Source organism: Felis catus, chromosome D2 (genome assembly GCF_018350175.1).
Source record: "Felis catus isolate Fca126 chromosome D2, F.catus_Fca126_mat1.0, whole genome shotgun sequence".
Classification (NCBI taxonomy): Eukaryota; Metazoa; Chordata; class Mammalia; order Carnivora; family Felidae; genus Felis; species Felis catus.
In genome coordinates, this window is record NC_058378.1 from 78,288,930 (window position 1) to 78,309,058 (window position 20,129).

The window sequence follows — 20,129 nt, forward strand, 5'->3', positions numbered from 1 at the left end:
TGGCGCCGGGACTGTGACCCTGCGTGCCACCGCCTTTGCAGGGGGGCTGCTAGGAGGTCCAGGTATCGGCTGGTGCCTCTGGCTCAGCATTTTTGTAGCGAAGCTGTTGGAAGGAAAGAAGCGGAACAAAGAGGTGCTCTGTGATGGGTGTTGCTTCTTGCCTAAGTGGACGTTTCCTTGAGAGCCGCAAGGATCTTTGCAAAGGAGCTCAGGTCTGGGGTCTTGTCCTCGCTTGTCCAGGTTTCCAAAGGCCCCGGGCATATATTTTGGCTCCTTCTCGCCCATGCCTTCCCCAGGAACCCACAGCACAGAGCAACAAGGTCTTGAAGTGCCCTGTCTTTGCTTTGTTCCCAGGGCAGGAAGACCCCAACAGTTTGCGCCATAAATACAACTTCATCGCCGATGTGGTGGAGAAGATCGCTCCTGCTGTGGTTCACATCGAGTTGTTCCGCAAGTAAAGAGGGCCTTCTTGTTTTCCCACGACCTCTGATGCTCCCACCGAGATGCACTGCCGTTAGCAAAGCATCAGAGCTATCTCTGAGGCCCTTGGATTTGTCCAAGTGCCATTGACTATATTCCTACGGGAAGATATTGTTTCTCCCTTAGTGGGCTTTCCCTTTTGACTCTTTAAAGCTACATTCTTGACCCTCCTAGAGGAGTTAAGAACCTCTAGTGCTGAAGAGAGCCCCTAAGAATATGTTGTAAGTGGAGTTTTTTGGAGCTCGCAAAAGTCAGTAGCCTTCCGTTGTTTTGAATGTTAAATAGACCGTTGATTGTAAGGTGTTTCAGGCTTAACCGGGTTCTCCTCTGGGTTCTAGGCTTCCGTTTTCTAAGAGGGAGGTGCCAGTGGCCAGTGGGTCTGGCTTTATCGTGTCCGAAGATGGACTGATCGTGACCAACGCCCACGTGGTGACCAACAAGCATCGGGTCAAGGTTGAGCTGAAAAATGGTGCCACCTACGAAGCCAAAATCAAGGATGTGGATGAAAAGGCAGACATTGCACTTATCAAAATTGACCACGAGGTACGTGCACTCCCCATCTGCAGAACTCAGTTCCCAGGTCGCAAACCTGGGAGCGTTTCAGAGATGCTGGGAGTCTGGCCTGGGCTGGGCGAGAAAATGGGGCTCACGGAAGCTTCTTTAATAAGCAGACTATAAGATCAGAGTTTTAAAAATAGAAGCTGACATTTTTATAAAAGAAAGCAACAGGTTTATAAAGACATTAGTAGGTAAGCAGTGAACCTTGAGGCTCCCTTGCATTCCTGACCTCCAGGCAACTATTGTTACAGATTTGTTTTCATTTGTGCATTTCAGCAGCTTTGAAAACAAACCGGGTCTCCCAGATTGGTTTTTTTCAGGGTTACTAGAAGTGTTTTAAAACAATGCTCCATTCTTAAAAAAGTTTTGGAAACCTTGAATTAAAGCACCGCTGATGGATTTCTTCCTTACAGAACTTCTCAGAACTTTTAATATGCTCACGGGCACAGGAGTCTCCCACAAAAGGGTGTATACTCCAAATGATAATCATCTGAGCTTAGGACTTTTTTTTTTTTTTTTGGCAAAACTGAGACATAGTGAGCTCAGTCTGGGAAATGCTGTGTTTGAAAGCGGTTTGCTCTCTGTTTAAGTATTCTCCTTGCTGTCGTTTTTGCTGTGTTGATTTGTTTGGCAAGTCTTCCTACCTGAAATCAAATCCAGGTCTCAGGGGCCATCACCAATTCCCGCTTGATGGTGTGTTGATTGGGGAGGCTTGGTTTGCTCTGTGGTGTGTGCAGTGAGATTGCATTTTCTGGTTGCTTCGTGCCCTTGTGATCTTGCAGACTTCATAGGGAAGGGAGACCCTGGGGAGGCTGGAATCCTGTTGTTGGCCCAGGAAAAGGTCCTAGACTGAGAGCCAGGAGGGGTCTTTTTTCCCACCTCTTTACCTACCTTTGCCTGCTTGTGGGCTCTGAAGGCAGACCCGTGGAGTTTGACACAGGCTGTTTGTTGTCTGAGCTGTTTATCCGGCTCCGTGCCTGGTGGCCTTTAGCAAAGTCTCGACTGGATATTATTTCTATTAGGTAGCTGTGGAATTTCTAGCAACATCTCTCTTTGAAGATGTGTTTATTGGTCACAATATAATCGTAATAACTTCTACTCAGCGAGCTCCAGTGCTGATCCAGCCTCTGCCTTCATGCATAACTTCCATCTAATCAACAAGATAGCTGTATCGTCCCCATTTTATGGTGGAAGAAACAGGAAATAACCTGCCGGAAGTCACACAGCTGTGCTGCCGTGAAACTAACCTTCCAAGCCAAGCCAGGCTCCTGACCCTCAACTGCCCAAGGCCGTGGCCTTTACCGAAGGAATGGAACCCAGCCTTTTGGGGGAGATCGGATGGCTGGGCTTCAGATAGCCCACGGGAAGGCTGGCACTTCCTTATTTAGGAACGTGCTGCTCGAAAGGTGTCCAGGATGTGGTAGTCTCATCGGAAGGAGGCTGGCCAGAATAGCACATCCTGTGGCCACAGGCAAGACTTTTCAGCTCCCCCCCCAAGCTCCTGGAAGGCAGCCAGCAGTCGGGGCTCTCTGCAGGCAGGGTGCTGGCCCGGATGCTAAGTGAGCTGCCGCCGCTGAGTAATTTTGTGTTTGGAATGCGTGGGCACATAATGTGCCTCTGGCCAGGGGGATATTCTTTTCAGATTTTGAGCCAAGGTGGAGACTGTATCCTTGTGTCATCCCTGACATGTCCAGGCAGGACGTGAAACATCTCAACAGACCAGCTCTGCGGTGTTTCCGACCCAGCCCTTGCAGCCCCCCCCCTGCCCCCCCCCCAGCCCCCGCCGGGGGTCCAGCCCTTCGCCCTGCAGCACAGTTTGCCATGTGTTTCCAGCTCAAGAGAAAGGTGCTTAAAATTTAAAAGCTGAGCCAAATGTGGCTCTTTAAAAAGGAATCGGAAATGAATGGATATTAAATTGCAGACACCCACACAAGAGACTCGCTTCCACTTACTAAACTGCTTTTTTTATTTTTTGCTGATAGTAGTGGGAAGCGGGGAGAGTAAAACCATCTCTTCAGCTCTTTCCCTTTTGTTCCCGTAGTTTGATGATTGATTCTTTAGGAGGGGTCAGAGACTGACTCGGAAGGAGGCTCAATTTGGAAGGAGCCTCTCCTCTGGGCAAACCCAAATCCGCCCCAGCGCACGATTTAATAACCTGCAGGCTGTGGATGGGATGTGAGTTTGCACTGAGTCACTCTGAGGAATAGCAGAAGAGAAGAAAGCCAGTGCGAAAACTCAGAGCAAGGAGGAACAGAACCGGCAAAAACTGGGCCTGAGGATCGAACATCATTCCAAATGGTGCCTCGGGGGACTGTGGCCCAGCTGCCCCCGGGGCTGTTTCCTGTTAACCCAATGAAATTGACGGGGGCGCCTGGGTGGCGCAGTCGGTTAAGCGTCCGACTTCAGCCAGGTCACGATCTCGCAGTCCGTGAGTTCGAGCCCCGCGTCAGGCTCTGAGCTGATGGCTCAGAGCCTGGAGCCTGTTTCCGATTCTGTGTCTCCCTCTCTCTGCCCCTCCCCCGTTCATGCTCTGTCTCTCTCTGTCCCAAAAATAAATAAACGTTGAAAAAAAAAATTAAAAAAAAAAGAAATTGATGTGATGGCCCGCCAAGTTTGTGGGCTGGGTAGCTAACTTGGTGGCTCATGGCCCTGGGGCCATTTCTTACTCGGAGTCCCCCCCCCCCCCAGTCGTGATTTCTTTTGGAGGCTCTCCATGACTTTAAACAGCTCTTGTCCTTCCTGAGTGTGGTATTCTCAACACTTTTAAGGAATAGAAATTACCATGGACATCTGTTGTCATGCCCCTTGTCATCTATCTGGCCGCCGTCTCCTGGGAACAGCAGCTAGCATCTTCTTTGGGGTCTGCTTCTCCCCGTTGGGCAGTCTTGGTGGGACCGTCTGTCACGGTACCCCACCCCCCGTGGCCCCGTTAGATCAAGCAGGCCCTCCCCTCAGGGGTGCACCTGTCTGTCGCCCTCACAAAAACTGCAGGGGCCACGTGGGTGGAGCCCCTGCTGCTGAGACCCCCAGGCACTGTCTGAGTTCCAGCCCTCTCTGAGCCCAGTCTGTCTACTTTTCCTTCCATTCTTGGAGCTCCCCTCGCGTCTCCAGTGAACCCCCTTTGGCTTGAGATTTCCAGCGACATGTCTGGGCTGGCGACCAAGGAGCTTTGTTTTTGCTTCTCACGGCTGAGAAGACACATGTGCGCTCACTTTCCCTGCTGAGTTTGGAGACGGGAGAACTTTCGGAAGAAGGCTCGCCAGCAGCCGCGTGGCCCGGTCTGTCCCCCTGTCCCCCACCCCCCAAGCTGGGGGAGGAGGGTCACCCCCCCCCCCAGGCCCATTCTGTGCTTCTGTCCTAGGTTTTGCACCTCCTCTTTCCTGGGGCCAGCAGTGGCCTGGGGAGGGAGCTCCAGCTGCAGGAAGTTGGGACAGCGGGTGCATGCAAACATTTTAATAGAAAGCAGCTTTGAGGGCAGACTAGCTTGGCTTCGGATACAAACTGTTTCCAAGTGTGTTTAACATGACACTGGGCGTGTTGGCAGAACATTTAAACATTTCATCCCCAGGCAGCATTTTGTCCGTGCAGTCTCCTCTCTGAGCGGTTCCGAAAGAGAGAGAGAGTGGGGTGGAGAGAGAGGCCGAGAAGGAGAGGGGGTGCGTATAGAGGCAGAGGTAGAAAGAGAGCGACGTGGTTTCTCTAGGCCCGACTCCAGGGCAGAAACCCTGGGGATGCATTGAGGGGAAATCTCCTTTCGTTACAGCGGTTTTCCAGCCGTGTTGACGAGGAAACACCAGGCGAAAAAGCCCACGCCTCCCTCGCTGGTTCTGACTTTCGGACCGTGTGCTGTGTCCCCTTGATGCATTTCCCAGTGCTCTTCCGAAGAGAGCTTAGCTCCTCTCCCGGGGCCTCGGAGGCCTGGCCAGATGGGGCGCGCCTCCTCCCAACCTCATCTCCCCCCTCGGCCCGCCCGCCACCCACTCTACTTAGCCTCTTTCACACCAGTGCTGTTTCTACCCGGTGTGTGTGGGGGGTCTTGGCCGTGCCTCCCCCCCGCACCCCGGGGTATCTCCCTGCACCTCCTCCAGAGCTGGCCTTCCCATCTCTTCGGGGCTCCTGCCAAATTCTGCCCGAGACAGCCCTTCCCCGACCCACGACCCGAGGGGGTGCCCACATCTCAACCCCCAACTTGTCACTCTGAGGACAGTCACGCGTCACTGTTCATACCCCCCCGCTGCTCCTCTCCTTAGCATAATCTACCGTTGCCTTATTTGTTGATTTAAGTTTTTCCTCGCCGGCGGGAGCGTGAGGGACACGCCTGTCACACTCACATGTCAGGTCGTAGGTGCTGGGCACCCGTGTCCCGGTACGAATCTAAGTGCCCTCTGCTCCAAGGAATGCCAGAGCAGGGAGTCGCAGGGCTCCCGTGGTGGCCTGTGTCCCACTGTCAGATGAGGGTGTGATGGCCCACGCTCCCCCCACCCTCCTCAGCCAGTGCTCATCGGATCCCGAGGCCCGTCTGCTTTGGACGGACACCCGGCTTTGCCTGGGCTCCCGCAGCTCTGTGGTCTTTGGTAACTCAACGCACTGCTGAGGCAGTTAGGTTTCCTGTGGGCGCTTTCCCCTGACGCCAACAACCCGGGAAATGTGTGGGAGCGGTGAGGTTGAGGCTTGGGAGGTGTTTTTCTTCCCTCGCCCCCAGGCCCGCGTCCGTCCCCGGCCACGTTGGGGCCGGTTGCCGCCTACAGGCCAGACTCATTTGAAGTGGCCCAAGAGGAGGACTTCTGGGCAGGCGGGGGGGGGGCTGCTTGGTTTTCAGAGGGTCGTTTTGCTGCTGAGCCAGCCGCTGGGGCAGGAACAGCTGCCAGCTCTGATCCTGTGCAGCTCGGGACAGGGGTCCCTCGGGGTCGAGGGCCCCAGGCCTTTCCCGCACGGGTCCCAGTGGCCGCTCGGCAGGCTCTGTCTTCTCCAGACCCGTGTCTCAAGATTTGGCCCGGTGCGTGGCGGCGAATCCACCCCGAGGAGGGCTCAAGGGGGCCCCGGGACCGTGGCGAGGCCGGGGGTGGTGTGGTGCCAGGCGTGACTCATGCCCGCCCGCCAGCCAGCTCTCCTCAGGCAGCCTGATCGTCAGAAGGCGCTGACTAAGCCGCGCGAGCCGTCCGAGAGTGAATCAGATAACGCGGGGCCTGGACTGGCATGGCCTCCCATCTTTTGGAGCCTGTCCCTCGCCCTCGTAAAGTGACTGGGAGCCTGGGCTGTGGATCGCACCACCATAGCTACCCTCTTATTTTGTTTCTGTGTTTTTCCCTTTTGGATTCTTTTCCCCACTCCCTCCGTGCTGGTCGTTCTGTGGTCTCGCTCTTTCTCTCCCAGAGCTCCCCAGGCCAGAGACGCCACAGACCCCGTTGGCGCCCCAAGGCTTCTATTACCGTATTGATTTTTACCAGTTTTAGGGGGTGGGAATCAATAGCTCATGAGGTAATGGAAACCCGGGCAGCGAGGTGGAAGCCGGCCTTCATTCCTCCGTGCGGCCTTTGTGCAGAGGCTGCTGGCGACGCGGCCCCTCATGTTCTGACTGAAGCTCCTCTTGGAATGCGAAAATGTTTCAGTTCCCCAAACTCTCAAAACCGGAGCCCTTGTGTGTTCTCTGGCCCCGGTTCAAGAACTTAGCTGATTGTTAAGGAAATTCTCTGGCTATTTTTTCTCTTAATATGGTAATGCCTTTTTTCACTTTGGCGCTCTCTCCTCAGGGAATTGGATTAAGACTATTATTTATGGTTGTGACAAAGCAGTTCCCAGGTTTTCAGTCCCCTGAATTTGTAGGTGCCCCATCGGGAGTGTCTCCTGTCCCCTTCACTGCGCGGGGGACATCCGCTGCTCCCGTTTGACAGTGTAGTGAATGTGTCACGATGCGTTCGAGTCCGGGCTTGGCCAGCCGCGGCCTGCGGGCCAAATCCAGCCCTCCACCTGTTTTTGTAAATAAAGTTTTATTGCAACAGCAGCCATGCCCATTCCTTTATTTACAGTCTGTGGCTGCTTTTGCCCCGCCCCAGCAGGGTCGAGTGGTGAGGATGGCGACCACAGGGCCTGTGAAGCTGAAAGTATTTCCTTTTTGGCCTTTCACGGAAAAGGCTTGCCAGCCCCAGTGTGAGGCGATTAACACCTTGTCCTAAGGAGCTGAGTGTGCTGGGGGCTGAGTGTGCTCCTAAGACCCATTGAGGTGCGGCTCTAGGTGACCAGAGGCCAGAGAGGCTGATTTCATCTGCCCTTTCTCTTGGGGCGTGTGTGTGTGTGTGTGTGTGTGTGTGCGCGCGTGTGTGTGTAGCGCGTGTGCATGTGTGAATTGTGCTCTTTTTTGCTGCTACTTCCGCAGCTTCGGTTTTGCTGGATTAGGCAGAGAGAAGCCTTGTTTTTGCCCATTTCTCTGTATTCTCAGTGCAGCGTTTCCGTGAATTCCAAGATGTTTTGAAAATGAGTGTCCAGTGTTAAATCCTAAAGATCTTTAGAGTCTGGTTTGTTCACTGTCCTCAGTTACTCTTTATTCACTCACGGATTCTGTACGTCTTTACCGAGCGTCTGTCTTGGCCAGACGGCGTGTTAGGTGCTGAGGATGTACCAGCGCTTGGGCAAGAGCCGTGAGAAGGCAGTCGAGGGTGGGAAACAGGACAGGTGGCGTAAAAGTCGGTGACAGGTGCAGAAAAGGAACAAACAGAAGAGGTAGAAGGCACTGGGGGCTGGGAGACCTCTGTACCTATTGCAGGCAAGGAAGCTTACATTTGGAGGTGACATGACAGGAAGGGCAGATAGGGCCAACCCGGGGGAAGATCCGGGCCGAGCCTGGAGCCTCTGGACCTCGGACCACGTGCAAACTTATTTCTCAGTGAGTTAATGGAGCCCTTCAGAACTCAGCCGACATTTCTGGCTAGCTGCTTTTTCCGCATGTTGTCTACATTTCTTATGGGCCTTGTTCTTGGGAATTCCTGGTCATACTCTGGAAAGCTCCGCTCTCTCATGTAGTCAATCTCCTGAGAGTCTGAAAGTGCTGAGGCTTCGTAATGAACTGGTTGCCTCGTTCCACGACAGTGTAGATGCTGTTTCCCAAAACTGCTTTCCCACCACCATCATGACCACCTTCCGTGGCAAGGGAGAAATAAGGCATTCTGGTGAATTGAGAACTGATTATTTTAGTACATCTGCTAATTAACAAGTCACTTTTGCTAATGAAGGCTCCAGAATCTGGTGATGACAGCATGTGACTCATGGTATTTCCCTCTTTGCTTTGGTTACCAGGCAGCTCATCGAAACCATTGGCTTTGTGGTTAGAGTATTCTCTGTGACTCCATTTTATGCCACGGATATATGTTAATTAGCTTAGTATAATATATCCCGTGTCACTGACCGTGTCAGATTATTTTTACGTAGAGGAGGTTACATATTAAAAAACATTTTAAACATTGAAAGGAAAGGTATTTCCTTGGGCTTCTCTGCGTACAGGACGACACAAGCTCTAAGTGGTCACGGGGAGTAAGGAGCCAGTTCAGTTCAACAGACATCGGGTGCCTGTGGTGTGCTAAGCACTGAATCCACCAGAGAGGGACCACTGCACTTCTCTTGGGGAAGGATCTTTTTTTTAAAAGAATTTTTTTTAATGTTTTTATTTATTTTGGAGACAGAGACAGAGCATGAGCAGGGGAGGGGCAGAGAGAGAGGGAGACACAGCATCCGAAGCAGGCTCCACGCTCCGAGCTGTCAGCACAGAGCCCGACGTGGGGCTCGAACTCACAGACCGTGAGATCGTGACCTGAGCTGAAGTCGGACGTTCAACCGACTGAGCCACCCCGGCACCCCTAGGGAAGGATCTTTTGAGATCAGTTTTTGGGGATGGGCCTTTAAAGACCTGGTTTTCTTTCATTTCTTTCGTTTTTCAGTTTCCTATTCATTGATTTTTATAATAGATGCTTAGCGGCCAATCACTATTATCAGTGAAGCTGAAGTCAGCGTTTGATAAATGTGGAGGCATCCAGGGGCTGGTGTATGAAGACCAGGGTTACGCTTGACGGAGGCGATGTTTTGCCTCCTCTGGATGCCACGGAATAAGTACAGTCACTGGCCACTGGGCTCCCATGTAGAACTGTTGACATTTTGTGGCTTAAACAACAGGAGTAAGGGAATTTTCGAGATGCCAGTGTTTATAGCCTGACAGAGACTAAATATTCTGGTGGGGTTCACAGACAGGGACGAGGGGGTTGCTGGCCTGCTCCTCTTTCTGTTCAGGCTTGACCATGCTCTCTTCCTGTCTCTTTCTCCCTCTGCCTCCCCCACTTCTCCCGTCTCCCCCGCCTGAACCCTCCCCTACTCCCATCCGTGGAACAGTCTTAGATGCTGACAGCACCCCCCCTCCAATGCCTCTGCGACCTAGTTTGCTTTTCCACGGTAAGCAGGCAAGTTAGTGGCTCTGCTTCTCGCTGGGTATGGGGGACGTGCTATTTTCTCCATTGCATTTTTTTTTTATAAAGAAAATGAAAGGTTAGCATAACTGTTTCCAGAAAGCACATGGAATCACTCAGTTGAGTCCCAGCCAGCCGCTGCAACATTAGCCTTTGAGGCACACTGCGGCCGACACACGCAGGACCAGCCTGGGGCTCCAGCCCCTTGACAACGAGTGTGCCGGGCGGCGGAGCGGCAGCGGCTCCCGCCGACTCGGCCACGAAAATATTTTTGTAACAGGAGCACTTTATACTTTCCAAGGAAGAGAAAGAAGTCGTTCACTTGCCTCATTAGGTTAAAAACATTTTTTTCCGTTCAGTTTTATGGTTTGTTTCATTGGCCTTCTCTGTCAGCGTCAGGGCAGGAGTGCAGTGGTTTGAGAGCATTCAAGGGCCCGTAGGCAGAACCCAGTGTGGCCAGACGCTGAAAGACTGACAGGCCATTGCCTTTAGGTCCTCTCTAGATGACTACAGGCTGAGCCAGCCTCTGGAGAATTCCAGGAGTCCCCTCTCCTCTTGAGGCAGGCGCTTGCAAGGACCATCTGCCCCCGTCGGGGACTTGTAGGAAAAGAGATTTATTAAGGACGGCAGTGCCTGTTTTGATCTCATCAGTTTTAACGGTTGTCTGCTAATAGGTTTTTTGGAAATCAGCCAGGTCTTTTGGAAAGAACCCTAATTGTCAGAGCCGGAATGACCTTGGACATCACCGGCCTCCAACAACCTTATTTTAGAAGTGGCCAAATCCGGGACTCAGAGAAGTCAATCAGGTGGCCCAAGGTCGCAGCGTGAGTTAATACAGAACCGGGTCCAAACCCGGCTGTCCCGCTGCCTGGGACATCGTGCTCCTGGGATACGCGGCGGCCGAGGGGGCACGTATGTGCGTGTGCACCTATGTGCGTGTGCGTGTGGCGTGACTGTGTCTGAGTCTCCACTTGTGCACAACCCTTGGCTGCTGCTGGAGAATAAGCCCCAAGGAAGCCATCACCCGGGACGTTACCCAGCACAGACCCAGCCTTCCTTCCTCGGGGCTTCCGGTGGCTGTGATTCACGTTCAGCAGGAGTCCAGGCCCCACGCGGAGTCCTCGAAGCAGGCGGGGCCACACAGCCCTGCCGCCAGGCCCCGGCCCAGGCTTGTCTGAGGATAGTTCAGCTTCCCGGCACTGGAGAAACAGCATGGCCCGGGCCCTCGCCCCGAGGACTCGTGAACGTGGCCTCCCCTGGCTGGTTTCTGTGCTGACTGCCCTTCGACTCCCCAGGTGCCCTCTCATGTACCATCTCTGCTGCCCTCACTCGCCCCTGTGGGAAGGTCCTGCACCATGAGCATTTGGGCAGTGGGCAGGGTAGGCCGGAGAGAAGGTCACTTGGGGTGGAGGCAGAGGGAGGATTCTGGTCCTGGGACCTCCATCTCCTAGCTGTGGGAACGTCGTTGTCATGGGCACGATGGTCTGTCCCACTGAGCGTCTGGTTGTAAACTTTTTAAAAAATGTTTATTGACTTTTTTTTTTTTTTTACTTTTTTTTTTTTTTCAACGTTTATTTATTTTTTGGAACAGAGAGAGACAGAGCATGAACAGGGGAGGGGCAGAGAGAGAGGGAGACACAGAATCGGAAACAGGCTCCAGGCTCCGAGCCATCAGCCCAGAGCCTGACGCGGGGCTCGAACTCACAGACCGCGAGACCGTGACCTGGCTGAAGTCGGACGCTTAACCGACTGCGCCACCCAGGCGCCCCTAAAATGTTTATTTACTTTTGAGAGAGAGCGAGAGCGAGAGCGAGAGAGAGAGAGAGAGAGAGAGAGAGATGGAAACAGCGCGAGCAGGGGAGGGGCAGAGAGAGAGGGAGACACTGGATCCAAAGCAGGCTCCAGGCTCTGAGCTGTCAGCCCAGAGCCTGATGTGGGATTCTAACTCATGAACTATGAGATCATGACCTGAGCTGAAGTTGGACACTCAACAGACTGAGCCACTCAGGCTCCCCAGAGTGTCTGGTTGTAAAGGTCAAGCAGATGACAGAGCACGACGCACGTAGGGCACGCATACAAGGGGTGGGTTAGGCCAGGCTCTGCTTGGACCATTTGTGTCTTGCACGAACACAGACATTTCGTGACCATTACTTGTTTTTGAGGCAGATTTCTCCTTTTGCTCCCATCCGAACCCCACCCAAAAACTGCATGAAGGAGCATATACTTAGTAGAGCCCTTCCCAAACATTGTTAGGTATTAGGATCGCTTCTCTAAACTTTGTTTAATATTTATTTTTGAGAGAGCGACAGAGAGAGCGTGAGTGGGGGAGAGGTGGAGAAGGAGACACAGAATCTGAAACAGCCTCCAGGCTCTGAGTTGGCAGCACAGAGCCCGATTCAGGGCTTGAACTCATGGACTGTGTGATCATGACCTCAGCCGAGTTGGACACTTAACTGAATGAGCCACCCAGGAACGCCTAGGATCGCTGCTCTACAGTGAACCATTTTCCCCTAAGCCTTGGGGGTTGCTGATGGCTCCCACCCCACAGCCCTCCTTCTCCTTGCTGCTACAGCCCTGGTCTGTCCACCCCATTGATCCACCCCATTCCTAAGGCAGACAAATTCTGGAGAAGCTAAGGCAGTCATGGGGGCCATGTTCCCCTTGTCGAAGCATGGTTGAGGGTAATCTTATGACTAATTGCTGGCCGATGACCCAGGAAGAAGAATGTGCTGGGCCTCTGGATTCTTTGCTCTTCTGAAGAGACACAGAAGAGAAAAGATCCTTTTACATCCACTGGGCATAGTCCTGTCTTTACATAACACTTGGGAGGCAGGTGGCTTAAGTTGGTCAGACAGAAGGAAGGATGTCCATGAGTCTTTGAGGTGATCAGCCCTGCCACCATCTTGCCCTTGAACAGCTGGACATTTACTCCATTTTGAGTAGGGTTTTCTGATACTTGCAGCTGAAAATACCCTAATTGAAACACCCAAATCGTTTTTCGTGTTGATCTATATTTAGCCTTTATGGAACATTCTAGACTGAACTGACCTTGGCAATGGAGATTTGGACCATGTGCTTTTTTACTGCCGTGTGACTCTCCAACCCATCAGGCAGTATGGCTGGAGGGGTGGGCACGGATGGATTTCATTGATCTTCTGTGTTCACTGTGCCGGGCACTTAGGAGACGCTCGGTGAATGCTTCTTGAGAAAGTTCTCTTTCATGGTGGTGGTGTTTCACGGGAGTGCTGCCAGGCCTGCTGGTTGTTTGTTTGTTGTAATTAAATGAATGGGAGAGCCTTCTTTAATCACACTCTACGCTCACCTCCCCCAAGTTCTAGCATTAAACGCACCTCACAGTCAGTATCCTGCCAATGGCTAGTGTTTAGTAATTTAATACAGACCTGGTGAGTTTGGAGTCCACACCCAGGACTTCTGACAACCTTACCTGGGCTGTTTCTCCCTCCACCTGGGTGACAGTGGGCTGAAAACTCAGGAGTTAGGGGATTTCGTGTTTTCTTTTTCTTTTTTTTTCTTTATTTTTTTAACGTTTATTTATTTTTGAGACAGAGACAGAGCATGAATAGGGGAGGGTCAGAGAGAGAGGGAGACACAGAATCTGAGACAGGCTCCAGGCTCTGAGCTGTCAGCACAGAGCCCGACACGGGGCCCGAACCCATGGACCGTGAGATCATGACCTGAGCCAAAGTCGGACGCTTAACCGACTGAGCCACCCAGGCGCCCCTCGTGTTTTCTTAAAGTCACTCTCGGTGGTGCTGTTGTGAGGATGCTGTTTAGTGGTCTTGAGTCACATCCAGATAGCTCCCCCGCCCCACCCCATGAGCATGAATGTGACCTTGAGAACCGGGAGCATACCGGGCACGCTATGAAATATCCCCAGTCCTTGAAGGACTTGGGCCAAACGTGAGACTCAGGCTCTCCGGGTACAGCCCGAGGGCTCCTTCTCGGCTCTGATACGGAACCTTGGAGTATCGCTGCGGCCACTTACGAGCTCAACCCCCCGCACCACCCCGCCCTCCCCCCCCAACACACACGTTGCTGCAGTGTGCACACCCGACTTAGGTTTTCATCCACCCGGTGGCTAAAGGATCCGACGTGGGAATAGATGCTGCTCGCACCCTTGCTTCCAACCCAGTGGAGGAGAGATGCCTGTGTCTTAACATCGCAGGCGTGATGCGTGCCCGGGATGGTGAGCTGTAGGAAGGGGCTGTCGGGAGAGGGGCTGGCTTCTCCGACAGGCCCTGTGAAGCTGGGGCCGCTTCAGAAGGAGACTCAGGCGGAGCGTCTGCTCAGGAGCCTCGAGGCGGCTTTGATGTGGGTGTCTCGGGAGCCAGCCTTCCGGCAGCACTGTGGAGTTAAACCAGGAGCGGGCTGAGCGGTCAAGGCCAATTCGTGTCTTGGTGCTTCCAGCGGTATCTGCATTTCATCCCCCCCCGAGGCCCCCTGTGGACCGTGTGTCTAGACAGCCATGGGATAAAATGCTCAATTACTGAGTAGGAATTTGGCCAGCAGAGGTATAGCTGCGTTGGGCAGACAGACCCGAGGTAAAGACTGATCAGATGAGCCTACTTGGATCCGGAACAGCTAGAGAGCCTGATGCTTGTGGGGCCAGCAGCCCCTGCAGGGAGCAGGGGCCAGATGGCCCTGAGAAGGCATTTTGACTTCATGGAGAGCTGTAAGCCTGGCCTGACCCACATTCCTGCCCCACGTCACCCCTTTGCAAAGATCTCTGCCTCCACTTGGACTTCAGGGTGACACGTACTAGGAGCGCAGGTCTGAGAGTTGGGAAGCCTGTTCTCTTCGTTAGCCAGGCTGCTCATGAGCTGTGACGAGTCACTGCATCTCTGGGCCTCAGTTTCCACATCTGTGAAATGGAGGGGACGCAGGCCCTAATTCTCAAGGTGGCCGTGAAAGTGCTTTGTCAGCCGGGAGGTGGAAGGTTCATTCCCTTCCATGTCAGTAGAGGCTTCGTGTTAAAAACCCCACCCCCTTGGGATATGTCCGCTTGCTTATTTTTGTCTACGATTGTCCTTCGTGATCCAGGAGACGAGTGAGTAACAGCTTACACAAGGTGAGGGTTGGCATTGCCCATTGGTACCGTTGGTGCAGGTTTGGCCTCTTGGGATCCAGGGTTCTTTCCACCGGTTGTGTTCCAGGGAGGATTGGTTCCTGGGGAGACTTGGGCTAGTACCACTGGTGTCCACTTGTCCAAGTCCATGTGGTCCCTTGAGTGTGAGGACTTCACCGTGCTGAAGTCCCCCAGGCCCGGCCCTCCCCGGTGAGCACGGCTGAGCAGCACCCAGGCCCCTGGTATTCTCCTCCCCTCATGGTGGCGGGGGGCAGTGGGGGGTGCTCTCCTCTGTCCTTACAGCTGACCCCAAAGTGTTTGTCTCCCTGCCTCGTCCTCTGCCTCAAGGTCAGACTTGGGAAACAAGAGCTCAAGGGGTGTCATCTTCAGAGCCCCTCTGCCTCCTGAACCCCGAGAACTGGGAGCCTGGGCCTGGTTCCCTTCCAACGGGGTGCAGGTGGAATGCAGGAATCGAGGGTGTGCCAAGGCTGATTGAGAGCCCCACGGCAAGCCCTGCCCCACGGAACTTTCTGATGTGGTTCCCAGTTTGTGTCTGAGCTGATGTGGGCTGGGCCCACCTCTCTGTTTGAACTTGATCTCTTGCCTTGGAGTTGGTGAAAAGCAACTGTTATCTTGGGCAGCCAGACACAGCCAGCCCCAGGATCCTTCGCTGCCGTGTCCCCTGGCCCAGCCCCGAAGGAGGGGTAGTGTCCCCAGCAGGCCTCCCCCAGAGTGGCTGAGTATACGTCACTGGCCCTGCTCGCCCACCCGCTGTGACTGCTGGATGAAGTCATTCCTGGCAGGGGTGGCTGGCACGGGCCCAGAGTAAACAGGCCGAACTGAGCCGTTGGTGTGCCTCTGGACGCCGAGGAGCTTGGGGGTGCGGGGCCGCGGGCCTGCCCCTTCCAGAACAGCACCGTGCGCTCCGGCCTCGGGCGACCCCAAGGGTCACTGGTAGTGTAGACCCGTGCCACCTGCCTCTTCCCGGCTGGGCGACGGCAGACGAGCTTGTGGGAGTTTAGTTGGCCGGGTTCCCCCATTGGGTCTGCACAGATCCCAGTGCTAGTAACGATAACTAACACTTGGACGATGCTGACGCGTCCCAGTCACATTAGGTACTTAACATGAGCCAGGCGGTATTCATGGTGCTGTTCGGGTCTTGTCGCCTAATTCTCACAACTCACCCGTGAGAGAGCTGTGCCGCGTTATTCCCGTTTTCCAGACGACAACACTGGAGACCAGGGGCTTATGAACTCGCACCAGGATCTAATCAGGATCTAATCTGTGCCCTTGACAGGCCTCTGCTGCGCTTCTCGCTGTCTGTGCTCTGAGGGGCGTTCCTTCTCATTGCCATTTCTCGAAGTCAGCGTGAGGTCTTAGATCCCTTCTCCAATATTCCTTCTTCCTCCGTGAACTTTCTGAGCCAGCGTCTTCCTTATTGGGGGCGGGAAGGGGTCTTTATGGCTTAGCGCCATGTCAGAGGATGAGGGAATCTGGGTTTGGGGGCACAGTCTGATGTGTGAATCTCTGCTCTGTCTCGAGTCACCCAGTCTTTTGGGGCCTCAATTTGTCCATCTGTTAAATGGGCACCTCACCTCATCCGCTGGTGTCTGCCCTCTCCGTGTCAGAGCAGATGCTAAAATAACCCTGGTTTTCGCCCACCCCATCCTCTCGGGGGGGGGGGCCCCCTCATCTCTTTCTTTCTTTGTTGAGGTGGATGTGAGGGGGCTGGACGTGCATGAGGCCTGGGCGGGGTCTCGGCTTCCTGGGCCTGGTTCCTGTTGTTTGGGCAGCCGCTACCCTGCTCTTGACTCAGGGAACAAAGGCGAGAGGAAGGTTTGCTTGGCTCAGGAAGGAAGGGAGGGGGAGAGCCTCAGGCCGTCCCGATGGAAGCCCAGCTCTAGGCCTGGCTACTCCAGCTGGCCTCATTCTGCCCTGTTTCAGTGTGAAGAGTTATTTGGAGCTTCTGCCTCTGCCCGGAGCCTCACAGGGCCCTGGGGATCAGGCTTGCGGGGCTGGTCAGTTCACCAGGGCCGAGCGGAGCAGAGGTGGTCGATGGGGCGCTCTTTTCGGGCGAGGAGAGAGGCTACTTCTGGGGTTTCGGGGCTGGTGGAGGGGTGGGGGAAGCTGGATGCCTCGCCGCCCCCTCCCGCTCCCTGCGCCTCTCCAGAATTGCCCTGCACTTAGCACAGAGATGCGCCCAGCCGAACCCGTGCGGCTCTAGCCTCAGTGCCCCCGATTCTCCAGGACTCGGACAGAAGCACCTGTGATGAGCGGGGGTGGCTCCGCCCTTTCCTTCCACCCCATTCCACCCCAAGGCTGTGTAGGCTCAGGATCCTTCTGTGCGTCTTCCCTTTCTTCGGCAGCCTTGCCCCAAGTCCAGACTTTGTCTCCTGTCCCCTGGTCTCAGGGTCTCACAGCAGGTCTGTGCTAATAGTCAAGATGGGGCGCGACCCCGCGGTGGCCTCTCATGACCTTCCGTGTTCTCCTTGGTCAGCGGCTCCAACGCTCACTTGTCCCTCAGCAGCTTGCGACATGCTGATGGCGGTGGGCGGGAGGGGACGGGAGGCCCCGGGCCTGCCCTCACTCCCTCACGAGGCCCGTCACCGCCTGACACTCCCCGACGCCTGCGCGTCGTCCATTCTGTTAACCAAACGCAGCAACGCCAACCTTGTGGTTCCAGGGCAAGCTGCCTGTCCTGCTGCTGGGCCGCTCCTCCGAGCTGCGGCCGGGGGAGTTCGTGGTCGCCATCGGAAGCCCGTTCTCCCTTCAGAACACGGTCACCACTGGGATCGTCAGCACCACCCAGCGCGGTGGCAAAGAGCTGGGGCTCCGGAACTCGGACATGGACTACATCCAGACCGACGCCATCATCAATGTGAGTCCCGTGGGGTCGGGCAGGTGTTTGGAAGGCTGGGCTTAGGAACCCGGGGTGGAGCCAGGATCCTCGAGGTGCCGGCCAAGGCGTTACCTCTGAACCCCTAGAGCGGCTGAGGCCGAGGGCTGGTCCTCGGCCTCAGCCATCTCCAGGGACTCCTGTGAAGGGGACTTCGGATACGCCAAGGTCTGCAGCCCAAGGGGGCTCCCCATCCCACTGGAGGGGCCGTGGCTCCTCTGCCCCCAGGCCGCTCAGTGGACCCGATGTTGAGGCTCTGTGCAGGAGGGACGTTCACCCTGGTGCAGGTGCTGTCACCCCCGGAGGTGCTCGCTCTGCCTTGGGGCGCGGTCTGAGCGTTAGGCCCATACTGTTCCATGTCTAAGGAGGCCAGGCCTTGCTCCACACCATCTCCTCAGTGGAACCTTTTATAAACCACAATTTTTCCCCTTTGGCTGTCTCCTTATAGGATTGGCCTTGCTTTTTTTTTTTTTTTTTAAATGTTTATTTCTGAGACAGAGCATGAGTGGGGGAGGGGCGGAGAGCAAGAGGGAGACACAGAACCCGAAGCAGGCTCCAGGCTCCGAGCTGTCAGCACAGAGCCCGACGCGGGGCTCGAACTCACGGGCCATGAGATCATGACCCAAGCCGAAGTCGCTTGCTCAACCGCCTGAGCCACCCAGGCGCCCCATGGATCGGCCTTTCTACAGAGCAATGTGTTTCCCCCTACATCTGTCTAATAAATAAGAAACAGTGTGTTTTGTACATTTGCTGCTCTGAAAGGTTTCATTCCCAAACTTTCTTGTGATCCGCATGAAGTAGTGGAAAAAGAACAAACCATGTGGATTTCCAGCCACAGCGGCAAAGCGGGGATCACATAGCAGGGGTGGGGGGGGTGGGGGCAGGTTTGAAATACCGGTTGGTAGCCAGTGTGTTGCCAGGAGAAGGAAGTGGGTGTTGGGTGTTTGAGGGGGGTCATAGTTGGCCTCTGGGCTTTGGAGCCAAAAAAAAAATTTTTCCCCCATTTACGGCACATCTAAAACTTTCTGAAAATGTTTAAGGCCCCTTTTTCCAGCAGCATATTAGGTTGACAGGAACAAATCCAAGGAGAGAACCTGCCAGGCAGGGAAATGCACAGGGCCATGTAAAGACATAAACTCATAACCTTTTAATTTTTGCTTAATTTCAGTATGGAAACTCGGGAGGACCATTAGTAAACCTGGTAAGGCCTTTTTTTTTTTTTTTTTTTTTTTTTTAAATCTGTGTACATGTTTTTTTGTTTTTTGTTTTGCTGTTTTTTGCTTTCTTTTCAGACATGAACTTGCCACAGCACATTATCTGATTCTTTTACAGTGAAATCTGTGAGTCTGTACCGCATCCTTAGAAATTACCCTTCTTATCTTTTCTGGAAAGAGTAAGGCATGTGGGAGTCGGGGTTGGAAGTGTTATGCCAGCAGACATGCTTGGGTTTCAAAGTTACAAGTAAATTCAGTGGAATTTGGGTCCAACCCAGGAGCAGCCAAAGGGGGAGGCCTTTCTTTTGAAGGTGTCAGCAGCTCTGGCCTGTTACAAAAAGGCACGGCCTTCAAATGAGGTCCCCAGGCCGCCACAGGAGCTGGCTTGGCTCGTCCACAGTCTTTGTCTTGGCCAGGAGCCCTCCCTTAAGACCTGGCTGAAATGAGGAGTTGCCCCCGCTCACAGAGATGTCACATAAGGCTATATTTAAATACATAAGCATGAAAAGGGAAGCTTTGGAATCTGTCAGAGTGGGGCCCACGCAGCTCAGGGGTCACCCAGCCCTGTTCTCATTTCCCTCCATGGGAAATCGAGGCCGTCTTTAGAGAGGCCCTGGGTGGCAGCGCCTGCTGGAAGGTTCTCGGTGTCGGGGACCGAATTCTCAGTGTTGCAGGAACTGTACGAGGAGAGAATTTGTAGTCGCTTGGCACTTGTCCCTTGTCAGCCTGCGCTAAACAAACCATTCAACAAGGGTGTGCAGAATAACGGTGAAGGGGTCTTGTTATTCCACGAGTAGCGTTCGCCAAACTAGGAGTCTGTCTTGAACGAGAGCACAGCCCGTAGACTGGCTTCCTCCGTGATCTGAAGCCGGTCTGTGACAAGCAGGGGAAGCGAGGCGGGGCCTTACCCTGCAGCCCCTGTAACATCTGTGGCTGCTGAGACAGCACGGAGATAGCACTGTGTTTTCCCGGTAACCCCCAGTCACTAAGGTCGTCCCCCTGGGTGTCAGCAGAGGAATCTTTAGATCGTGGAACATGGAAGAAGCTGGAGGCTGTGGACAGCCACCTAAAGGACTCTGAGGTTTCGGGAATATTCCCTGGGAAAGGAGCAAAGGAGCACCTCGAGACCAGCCTCGAGGCTGTTTTTGTGTGTTGGCTCGTACTGCCCAAGCGATGCCTCTCCCCCTGCGGCCCCGGGACCCCCTCCCCACCCATTCCCAGCTCAAAGACTTCCTTCATTACAGACGATCTGTTCGCTTTTGGTGCGTGTCTTCTGGTACACCTTCGTGGGCTCAACAGGCTGTTCCCATCTTGCTTTTCAGGATGGCGAAGTCATTGGGATTAACACTCTGAAGGTGACAGCCGGAATCTCCTTTGCAATCCCATCAGATAAGATTAAAAAGTTCCTAACCGAGTCCCATGACCGACAGGCCAAAGGTAAAGCATGG

At 54.1% G+C, this 20,129-nt stretch overlaps 1 protein-coding gene across 1 annotated transcript in view; it reads left to right on the forward strand.

Annotated features, from left to right (window-relative positions):
* The window catches only part of HTRA1 (HtrA serine peptidase 1), a 51,973-nt gene that overhangs the window by 26,980 nt on the left and 4,864 nt on the right, over nucleotides 1-20,129 (forward strand). Inside the window, exons 2-6 of the mRNA XM_023241037.1 lie at nucleotides 355-454; nucleotides 819-1,023; nucleotides 17,255-17,449; nucleotides 18,636-18,668; nucleotides 20,004-20,118. Coding sequence (XP_023096805.1) covers nucleotides 355-454; nucleotides 819-1,023; nucleotides 17,255-17,449; nucleotides 18,636-18,668; nucleotides 20,004-20,118 — 648 coding nt within the window. The remainder of the gene's footprint in view (nucleotides 1-354; nucleotides 455-818; nucleotides 1,024-17,254; nucleotides 17,450-18,635; nucleotides 18,669-20,003; nucleotides 20,119-20,129) is intronic.